The sequence below is a fragment of the Dreissena polymorpha genome, chromosome 7 (genome assembly GCF_020536995.1).
Source record: "Dreissena polymorpha isolate Duluth1 chromosome 7, UMN_Dpol_1.0, whole genome shotgun sequence".
Taxonomy (NCBI): Eukaryota; Metazoa; Mollusca; class Bivalvia; order Myida; family Dreissenidae; genus Dreissena; species Dreissena polymorpha.
In genome coordinates, this window is record NC_068361.1 from 39,829,016 (window position 1) to 39,840,683 (window position 11,668).

At 34.6% G+C, this 11,668-nt stretch overlaps 2 protein-coding genes across 2 annotated transcripts in view; both read left to right on the forward strand.

Annotated features, from left to right (window-relative positions):
* Positions 1–11,668, forward strand: part of LOC127838884 (baculoviral IAP repeat-containing protein 3-like) — a 219,464-nt gene continuing 207,796 nt past the window's right edge. The window contains exon 1 of the mRNA XM_052366930.1: positions 1–109. The gene's annotated coding sequence lies outside the window, so the exon portion shown is untranslated. The remainder of the gene's footprint in view (positions 110–11,668) is intronic.
* On the forward strand, positions 1,713–7,005 carry LOC127839650 (putative inhibitor of apoptosis). The gene is made up of 9 exons (XM_052368033.1): positions 1,713–2,237; positions 2,426–2,540; positions 3,008–3,165; positions 3,348–3,417; positions 3,857–3,994; positions 5,442–5,614; positions 5,885–6,053; positions 6,170–6,295; positions 6,654–7,005. Exons 1-9 carry the CDS (start codon positions 1,716–1,718, stop codon positions 6,842–6,844), a joined length of 1,662 nt encoding a protein of 553 aa, XP_052223993.1. The 5' UTR covers positions 1,713–1,715; the 3' UTR covers positions 6,845–7,005.

An 11,668-nucleotide genomic window follows, 5' to 3' on the forward strand; every position in this document is an offset into this window, starting at 1 on the left:
CATGTAGCACATTCGTTCGTTAGCACAATAGTGAACGGTCCGTATTGCCTTTATCGTATTTTGAGGATTTTAAAGGGTTTTCTAGAAGAAGGATACACGTTTATTTGAGGTATAATATTTTTTTATGATTATTATTATTATTATTATTATTATTATAATTATAATTATAATTATAATTATTTTTATTATTATTATTATAAGTAGTAGTAGTAGTAGAAGTAGTAGTAGTAGTAGTAGTAGTATAAGCAGTAGTTACTCTAGTAGAAGTATGATCGTAGCAGTAGAAGCGGTTGTTGTTGTTGTTGTTGTTATTGTTGTTTTTGTTGTTGTTGTTATATCCATAATGTGTAATCCCATTTTATTTTATTTTTTAGCATCAGGCATAATGACACTGATAGGCTGCTGTACTATTTCAAGGTGTTGTGAAATATTTTTCAATATATTATTGTATGCCAGTCTTTATTCTCTCATTATATTCATAATTCCATTCCAACAATATTATATCGTTATGAATATATATGTAGATATTGGAAGTTTTGAAATGCTGAATAGTGGTAAATGTTAAACAATATTACAACGCAGTAGCAATCTTAACGGATTGCGTCTGATATAATTATTGGAAGTAAAATATGAGAGACATGTATGAAGGAGTTGAATCTGTTAAAATGGATAATATAAGGTAAATATATATGCGGCATGTTAATTCTGTTCATTTACCATAGATCTTCAAAACTCTATATGGATTATTCTTGATTTATGTCTGTCAGTGGCACACATATTTAATTATTTATTAGAAGAAAACTTTTGATCAGCACGTGTACCGTAATTACGTAAGTGTTCGTCTCCGAAAATGTAGATACAAAAATATCGTTATTCGAAAATTTAGAAACACTAAAAATATTGCATTAACGATCGGATACGAGTATGCAATGTGTATAGCGTCAATTGTTTCAACGAATAGCACGTGCTTGTAAAATCAAATACCACGCCGTATAGTATACATATTATGTATGTTTCACTTTAAGTTGTTGGGTGAAACCATTGCCCATTACCGGAATACATGGTATTTACCTAATAACGAAAATGCAATGGTCAATTGCTTAAAGGAATTCGTCTGCCAGGTGTTATAACCTTAATCCGGTTGGAAAAACTCAGGATCGAAGTCTCACCAGATAAACGCCACAGGGCAGAATTCTGGTATAAAAGCATTGATACATAAACTGTCCGAAAATTTAGAGTCATTTATTATTGACGAAAACCCGTATATCCGAAGATTAAGAGTCACGAACAATAATAATTTTGCTAAAAACATACGTGTCCAAAAATGTAGAGTGTCCGAAAACTATGAGCAATTACGGTATGTACAATTGTAATCTTATATTACAAATTCAATATTTTCACGTAATTATCACGGGATTTTATTTCTCATTTCAGGAATTCAATGTATATAGGCAAAACTACACCCTGGCAAGGTTCGGTTACAGGTATGAATTGACATGTAAATGCATACACTTTTATAGAACATTTAATGGTTTTTGTAAAAAGGAAGTGCCAAATAGCAATATTGTATATGTTCACATTTTCGAACTTGTATACAGCATTAATTCTAATTAAAATGCATAACTCTCTGTTTCAGTCGTTTCAAGAGATTACTTTGACGACATTCCTGTTTTCAAAATTCAAGTAAGCAGAGGATTTGCAACAAAAATACTAAAATGACCAGTATGGATACATCAAAGATTTTAGATGGCTTGTATGCTTTTGGTGTCAAATGTGGCTTGAACGCCCCTCCACTGTTGTACGCCAGCAAAATAAACACATATGCAGTGCTTTCACCGCCTTCGTTTTGGAAAAACCTACATTTCACAGAGGACAAACATCTAACAGATACGTTTTTAGCATACAAAAACGAGTATCGGCAATGTTTCTACTGTACAGATGCGGACTTCAGTGCGTTGGAGAAACGCGTTCGTGCTAGTACAATCCCTTTAATAAGGTTTGATGATATATCACAGGCTCATGTAACAGGTGGTTTTAATGAAAGTCAACGGAATGAATTTGTGTTTCCCGGTTCTGAAACGTTTAATCAGCCTCCTTACGGTGACAATACTGTTGGACTTCCCATCCAAGTCACCGATGGAAGAGAGAATGAAACCCCTACACAGCAACACAATGATCTTAGTAGACAAATGCAGTCAGGCGCTGGACAAGAGCAAAATAATAAACATAAATGGAAGGTATGGATTCATCATGTCAATATATTCTAAAGACTTGTCGGTTTCTTAATATTAAACAGTACGTGCATGGTTCATATAAATATTTTGTTTTTCACGCAAGAAAACGTGTATATTTACATTTTTTATTCAAAGATTTCGTTGTACAATTGCAAATTATTATTGATATTACATTTTATTTCATTTATTAGACAGCCAAATATCCAGATTTCCAGGATATTAAATACAGATTGGAATCATACCGAGGATGGCCACTGGCAGAACCGAACCCAAGGGCACTATGTGAAGCTGGATTCTTTTTCACCGGTAATACAGTAAATGAAAATTATAAATAAAAAAGAACAGGCTAATTCGTTTAATTGATATCCCCCGCCAATATGCTTCTGGACACAAAATCCGCTATTAACAGATGGTGTGCCATTTGGCGTGCATCATCCTCTTATCCATATATATACTCATACCAAAATATATACTCATACCAAGTTTCATTGAAATCCGCCAAAGCACTTCCAAGATATGGCTCCGGACGGACGGACGGACGGAGGGAAAGACGGCAGGACGGACGGACAACGCCAAAACAATATCCCTCCGCCTATTGCGGGGGATAATAACGAACGGACAACATTACGCATAAATGAAACGATATATACTAAATAAGCGTGTGTGGCAAATTTTAATGAACCTTTAACTGTACCCGATTTACATTCTGTGCGTTCAATAATTGTCACTAATATGGCATGTTTGGATTAATATATGCATGCTGTTTATTGCAGGTCACAGCTACGACCTCGTGCGGTGTTTCTGCTGCGGCATCGGTCTAAAAGACTTCTCTGACACGGACAATCCAATGCTGGAACACGCAAAAAATTCATCAAACTGTCCGTTTATTCTGAACCACTTTGGAAGTTTGGAAGCCTTAGAAAGATATAGGGTAATACTTTCCCACTTTCCGTAGGTTTATCATCTCGGTTTTCATTAAACATCAGTATTGTATTGCAATAAGTACTCCCATATGACGAAAAACTCATATGACAATTTGTACTTGACAGACATATGCCAGAGTATGTTTCACGAAACATTATATAAATGCAATGTTCTGTACATCCATTTTAGCAAAGAATCGTAACTCAGGATCCTGAAGAGATAAGGCGAAGGCAACGTGACATCTTCCAAAGGCAACTAGGTATTACGCGTTCCAGTTAGCATAATTAGTTACATAATAGAGATATAACTTACATAAGTCGTGAACGGACTGTAGTTAGAATACGTACACAAGGCAGACCTTCTGTAGAAACAAACCAATACTATAAGGTTGATCAATCGTACCTAACGCACAGTGAAATCATCATCAATTATCCGATATTTCAATAAGAGATATAATATATTGTTCAAAGATTTTAAATAATTCCATACAAACAGTGTTAATAATCTGAACAAAGCGTATATAAAACATTACAATTTAAACGCACGATTCTGTATAGTACCAACTGCATTATTAATAAATTTCCATAATTAATGTTTGTTATTATTAATTAATCCTTTAAATACCACTGGTTAGGAAACATACAACATTGTACATAAAACACCGTAGTGGCTCATGTATCATAATATAAACGTTCTAGGTCGAGAAGCCGCAAACTACAAAGCAAAGCACGAGCGGTTCCGAACGCTTAAATCCCGCCTAGATACGTACACACACTGGCCACAACATTTGTCCCAGAGCCCAGAACAATTGGCAGAGGCAGGGATGTTCTACACAGGTAGTAATACCCTTGCTGTAAATTCGAGAATAATACAGAGTATGTACCACAATTTTGTTGACATTAAACACAACACAATATTAATAACAGTATTACAATAATAATCGAAATATTACATTTTTAGACCATTTAAGATTCTCTTCAAATGTTTAACAGATAATATATGATCACTTCACGGTTATCGGCGCATGCCAACGTCATTTATTATGCCCCCTTCGAAGAAGAGGGGGTATATTGCTTTGCCTATGTCGGTCTGTCGGTCGGTCGGTCTGTCGGTCGGTCGGTCTGTCGGTTTGTCGGTCTGTCGGTCCGTCCACCAGGTGGTTGTCTGATGATAACTCAAGAACGCTTGGGCCTAGGATCATGAAACTTCATAGGTACATTGATCATGACTCGCAGATGACCCCTATTAATTTTGAGGTCACTAGGTCAAAGGTCATAGGTGAAGGTCACAGTTACTGGCATTTTAAGGATTTAGCATGGTTCAAACAAGGGAAACAACTACCGTTTATTGCATGTTTTTTTTTGTTACAGCATTTGCCTCCATTGTAATATATTTAAATTTTACCAAATGTAAGGCTAACTGCATTTTTGTAATGCATTGTATCAATAACCACCACCACCACCACCAACACCACCAACACCACCACCACCACCACCACCACCACCACCACCACCACCACCACCACCACCACCACCACCACCACCACCACCACCACCACCACCACCACCACCACCACCACCACCACCGCCGCCGTTGTTCACAGTGACAAAAAACGTATTCACACAATGGCTGCTACTACAACTTATAGCCCATATAGGGGGGTATGCATGTTTTACAAACAGCCCTTGTTATTGGTAAAACTGTAGGAAACATAAAACAAAAACTCGAAGCAATCGCAATCGAAATTCTAATCGTTAAACTGTGTCATACAAAATGAAATGTGACACTATGTACAGCAACCGTTGCTATTTACCAAATGAGAAAAGTGTCGATGATGATCACAATCTTCATCACAACGACGACATACATTGTATGTTTGCCTTCCGTAGTTTAATTTACTTTAATCCTGGTTTGTGTCTAACGATGTAAATCTGTTATGTCCATTTATCAAATGCCGTTGACATTAGTAAAATAAACTTTATTTCATCATTTGATCTTATCGGTCCATGATACCCGTTCCGCTACATAGTATTTCACAAATCTACGTATTTCTCACCTCGTGTTCAAATTTTAAAATGGTTCACGATTTTTCCATGTACACGTTTGTTATAAGTATGCGCCCACTAACTCCGTTATGTCATTTGTCTCGGTTATCCTTGGACAGTATCAAACTTCGAACCAATTACAATTAATTGTCAAGTGTTATACAGTTTAAAGAATTACAACCGTTGTGGTTTTGTTTTATATTGCATGTGATATTTACAAATTTTTATTCATTGCAAGGTGTTGATGATCATTGTCGCTGCTTTGCCTGTGACGGTGGCTTAAGAAAATGGGAACCTGGAGATGATCCCTGGATAGAACACTGTCGATGGTTTCCGGCTTGTCCTTATGCAAGAGAAATCAAGGGCGATGAATTTATCAACCTAGTCCAACTCTCTGCCGATCACGCCTTGGTGTGTGTTTTTTTAATGAAATTATTAGTTACATATTATAGAAAATAAAAAGTTTTATTAAGCTATCATTTGTTTGCCGCCGTTGTTATTTGTTCTGACACGAATTACATGCGTTTTTCAGTATTATAAAAACATGTTTAGTTTAGCAAAGAATACAGAAACCGTAACATGTTAAGTTGCACTTCTCTGACGTAACAAAGCACAATGAGGTATACGTAGATTCTTGTTGTAAAATGTGTTAATGCGTTTACTCTTTACTTTTTATTACAGGAAAATGTATCAAACTCTCAAGACGAAGCGAGTGGTGCTATGGCTGCTTTAGCAATTGACGATGCAAATATTAAAAAACTAGTGGAACAAAATAAAGACATTCTAGTTAAGGACATGGGGTTTTCTATTTCCGATGTAAAAACTGCAATTTTCGAAGTATTACAACAAGGTACATTAAATACTGATATGGTAATTATATAAATGGATTGTGTTTTGTCTTGGAATAGATTGACATGATAATTTTACAACAATGAAACAACACAGTTACATGTTGAACTGTTTCAGGCACCACTATCCCAGATATTGATGATATAATCACTCGACTGGAGGTTATGAGTGAGAGAAAGCATCTAGAAGAACAATTAAAGCAAACACAAGTACCACTAGATCCGGAAGGTACATTTCCGACAGGTCTGTGATGGACATTAGAAGTTCTGAACGTTGTCGTGTATTCATTGAATTAGTTATACAATTACAGTTTAGTAAAAAAAGTATATATATTAACATATAAGTTCCAGTGTATGAATGGCATCAATGTCCATGGTTTCAAATGTTTTCGTCATATGACAACACATCCAAGTCTGTCCACATTCTAATCACGTAGCCAGTTTTATTGTAAGCGCTTGTATTGCAAATACTGATTAAAAGCACAATTAATGAAACAAAACTATGACACTTTTGATTGATAATCTAGTTGTTTTTCTTGATGATTCAATATTTTGTAATGTGTTTAAAAATCGTGGTTGTTATATCACTATGTACTTTGCAGAAAGATTACTGGAAGAAAACCAACGATTGAAGAGCCTGCTGCTGTGCCATTTATGCAACAAAAACCCAGTGAATGCATTGTTTTTACCTTGCACTCATCACAAATACTGTTTGGACTGCACAGAACACAGCGATAAATGTCCAGACTGTAACAGAACTATTAAAGAAAGGATTCGCACATATATGGCATGAACCATTATCCTTATTATGATAAGTCAATATATTATGAGAGCTTTTGAGACATCAAATGACCAGCGCTGTTTTATTAATATTGAAGCAATCTCAATTCATACGATTTTCGTATTGTACAAGAATCATTTACTTTTTTATAATTAGAAGAATATATATATATATATATATATATATATATATATATATATATATATATTTATATTTATTTATTTATAAACAACATGTGTAACACAATTATGTTTCATTTTAGATGTCATTTTTACTTAATTTGATAAACACGAGTAACAGTCGAATGCCCCCCACCCACCTTAAGGTATTGCATTGACCCAAAACTATGAGCATGATCTTCAAAGTTGGGACAACAGACATGATATACGGCTATGTTGTTGTTGTTTTTTTGTGTGCAAAATATAAACATATATAAATATTGATCTGATTTTTTTTATTTCAATGAACAAGTCTTTAAAAAAAAATACTTAATACTAAAGGAGTAATGCTATGCATAATAAGAGTTGACTAAAGGGCAATAACTCTGTAAATCCGAAAGAAAGAGGTACGGTTCTTGTACACGTACACAACGATTTTGATATATATCGTTTAATAACGTGTGTTTTACTGTATAATATGTCGATATACTTTAAAATAATATTTCCAAAACACAAATTTAAGGTTTTTATGAGGCTCCGCAGAATAACGATCATTTCACTGTCTTCTATTTCTTTTTCTATATGCGTCGAATTAAAATCTGAAGATCGGTGATATACCTTCAATTAAACAGAAAGTATCAAGTAACGGTTCTTTGGTTCCGGGCTTCAAATGAAATATTACTTTACAATAACAGGGTGCAGGATTATTTGACTTTGTGGGGTTCACACACAATTGAACGTTACTGGATGTAAACACACGGGTATGTGGCGATTTTCTTCAAATAACTTTTTAAGACAATTTTTTGTAAGAATTTCAACTAATGCAAGACAATGTTATGCTGTTTATGGCAAATTGAAATACATTAAAATAACTTTATTAAATAAGCCTGTGTTTTGGCCAAATGTAACGCATTCATATACACGGTTATGCTGCACGCATCGTGAAGTTAGGGTACCGAATTCAGACGTATTTAATGATTTATTCTTTAATCTTAAGATATCGGCACACAGTGCGAGAAAAAACTGTCTTTTATTCGCTAAAGATTTTTGCAAATATATTTCAATAACTTGAGATATTTGCACACATAACGTTCTTTACGGTGTGTTTACATTCTGTCCAGCCCTTGTGTACATTCCTATGAACCTTGTTGATCCTGCATCCTGAATAGGCATTCGTTAACTACCATTTGCAAGCAAGCCTTTGCTTGTTTGTTACACATGTATTTAATTCACGAATTAGATGCAGAAATTAACATGTCAATTGTCATTTGTGTGATCATACATGTTTAATGTCCTGTGTTATTTACACAAATAAAATTTACAATTTATTTTTAAAAGTGTTGATCTAAAAGTCAGCAGTTGAAACAATCTAAACTGTCATTAAATTGTGTATACATGCAAATGATGGTGTAGCGAATACATCAAAATCTACGCCAAGTGAACCTTCAGCTACACCGGCTGAGAGAAACCATAGTGTCCAATGCAGTCTTTTATTTATTGCAAAGAACTCATTGCCACATAACGAGGCAATAGACAAATTTAGTAGACAAGATACACACGTACACATACACAAGCGCACGCACACCCACACACCCGCGCTCGCGCGCACACACGCACACACCTATAAGCATATATAGTTGCAACCTGTGTGATTACCGGGTCGGAAATGAGCTTAAAAGATAAGTATCGAATGAGGATTTCTGTTTTCCTAAAAACGGGACCCCTTTTTGATCATATCAAATCTGGGACCCATTTAGATCATGCACGATTCTGGTTCATAAAACTGTATAAGACATGTTTTTAAACGTCTACCCCATACCAGAACTCTGTATAAACATAAACATAATACTCGCATACGGTTTAAAAATATAAATATGCCTCTTTTTGTATGCAGGAGAGTAGTTTAATAAGTGAAAACTAGCAACGTCCATAAATTACATGGTGAACAGCTCCCGCTACGGAATTTTACGGAGGGTAAAGTCGAGATATAGAGCAAAAATTTCTATGAAGTAAACGCATCTCAATTTCTTGCTGCTATGGCTGAAAAGTCAGCGGCATAAAAGAACAAAATAAAAGTAATAAAGGGTACAAAAAGGCGAAAAATACCTATTTCGGCACGGACGTCGCCAACATGACTTACTTTTAGATCATCACGTGATTACCGCCTCTGTAAATGAATTCTTAGATGCAATCTATTTTTTTATAAATCTCTTCACATCCACTTCTCGTTTTTACTTCTATAACAGCGTTTAGTCGAACTAAAGTTATCGAGTGTTTAGTTCTGTGTAATCACAATAAAAAAATGCAAATCATAAAAGAGCCGAATCCTGTGAAAAATGGGTTTTAAGTCATATGTAGTCAGCGAAGCTCCGTCTTGGCAAACGCGCTGTCTGGTCAGCAGCTACCCCTTCCGCTATAAAGTCATGCAGGGCTTAGTAGTCTTAGAGGACAGGGTATCTCCTGAGCAGGTATTTAGCGCTAGTCTAGCCTCACATGTCATAAGATCCATTTTTGCATGACAAGGGTCAATAAAATCGTGTCGCTTGGCCCTTTGATCTCTAATGCATTATGCAGCAAAATAATGTGTATGTTAACATGGTATTGTTTCCGTTTGTTCTAGGAAAACACATCCTTTAATAAATTTAATCATGCATCCTTACAAAGACGTGGAACTGAAAATGACATCTTAAACACCATAATTTTGCTATTATAATTAATATAGACAAATGAAACTCCGGAAACAATATCCATAGTAAATATTAATGTGAACATTATAATTTAATTTAACTTTTTGCGACACAATTCAGAATAATAAATACTAAATGCTTGTTATAGTGATTACAAATATCATGTGATGGTCATCCCCTGTATGAATTGCTTTTTCTGAGTAAATAGTGGCATACAAGTACATTTTAGCCCTTCATAAAGCTTCAAATTGTTTATATTTGGTTTCAAATAGTTTTAAATAACTTTTTTTTATGAGGTAGAATTGGTTTGTTAAATTGAAAAATCATTAGGTCTGAATTAGTCATGTTCACATATAAATTGTATCTTATTAAGCGGGCTTACTCACATTCTATCAATAAAAAAATTCCAAAATAAACTTTAAAATATGAACTTTAAAGCTCTTTAAGTCGAACTGTTTGAAGACATTTTGACACCAACATTAACTGAACAACGCATGTTCGAACAAATGAAGCCTCCATTCCAAGGCAAAGACCATCTTTATTGACAAGTACCCGAACGACTTATCTTTGTGTGTTACTCGATACTGTTTTAATGGAGACCTGTCTTTGTGCCAATATGTGTACTCAAATTGATTTTCGTTAATTTGCAAACATCCAAGTTTTCAATCATCTAAAATTTCTGCACATGGTCGTGTAGTGTGCTTTGGATCACGAAACTAAAGAAACCCAAATGCCCTGAAATTGGTGGTAAACAAACAAATCCAAAAATGTCTTATCAGCAGAAATTATTAGTCCAAGTAACTCAAGAAAGTTGACAGCATGTTTTCCTCAGTAAATTTACAGCTTTGCAGCGTTGTACTTTTCTTTCTGTGTGCCATCTTATACAAAGTATTAAAGAATGACCAGATGAGTAATCCACTTGCATGCTGGAGGAAATTGTCGTCTGCTAAAATGTCGTCTGCAGAATTTCTAAAATTAGCATTTTCTTCGATTTTTTTCAAAGAATACTATTAGAATAGCAAACAGTTGGATCCTGATGAGACGCCACGTTCTGTGGCGTCTTCTGGATCCAAACTGTTTGCAAAGTTTTTTAATTTTGAATGAACAATCATCAAACAAACATTACAATTATTATATATAAATATTTTTAAAAAAGTAAAATACTTTAAGCTCTCATAAAAGCATTATCATGACGACTATATCATATACATTGTTTTGAATACAATAATGAATATCTTAGATACATACAATAATTATGCTTTGCCGCATTTAAAGATTAGTCTTTCCACACCTTTTTAGATGAATACTTTCATGTGAAGATGGTTTCACCGAAATGGTCGATGAAAACACCAGCAAAAACTTACCGAGTCAATGATCGTTTTACGTGGGCATACATTAAACTTAAATCCATCATTAAACATGATTAAATTCAATAGAAACTAACATGAACAGAATACACCATTTTAAAAAAATACGACTGTGAAAGTAAATTTCTCATACGGGTCGATGAAATCATGAGCACACTCGGTCCATATCGAGGGCCGATACAATATTTAAAAAAGTCATAGCACTATTCTATTTTCCTGGCTGTAAATTAAAATAAATAGTCACAAATAATGCCAATCGTTATCACTTTTCTTTGGAAAACTGGACGTTTCGGTATAAGAAAAAATGTGACGCATGTGCAAGTGTTTTGTTAATGCTGTCCAAAACGAAACTGAAGCAATGTGAGCGTTTATGATATTTTTACAAGATAAACGCTGATAAATACTAACACTAAATAAAAGTTCAGACCCTTTTCAGAGGAATTGCACGAAGAAAAATTTATTCAATTGCAAATATATATTTTATGTACAGCAAAAAAACACTGCATGCACACAAAAGAGGTACACTGTTGGAAAACACCAATATTGGCAGATTCGTTTGTGTTGTTCCTAGCTTGATTATAAGTTGTATGTAACCTGACCGATTTTTACAACGCTATAATTTTA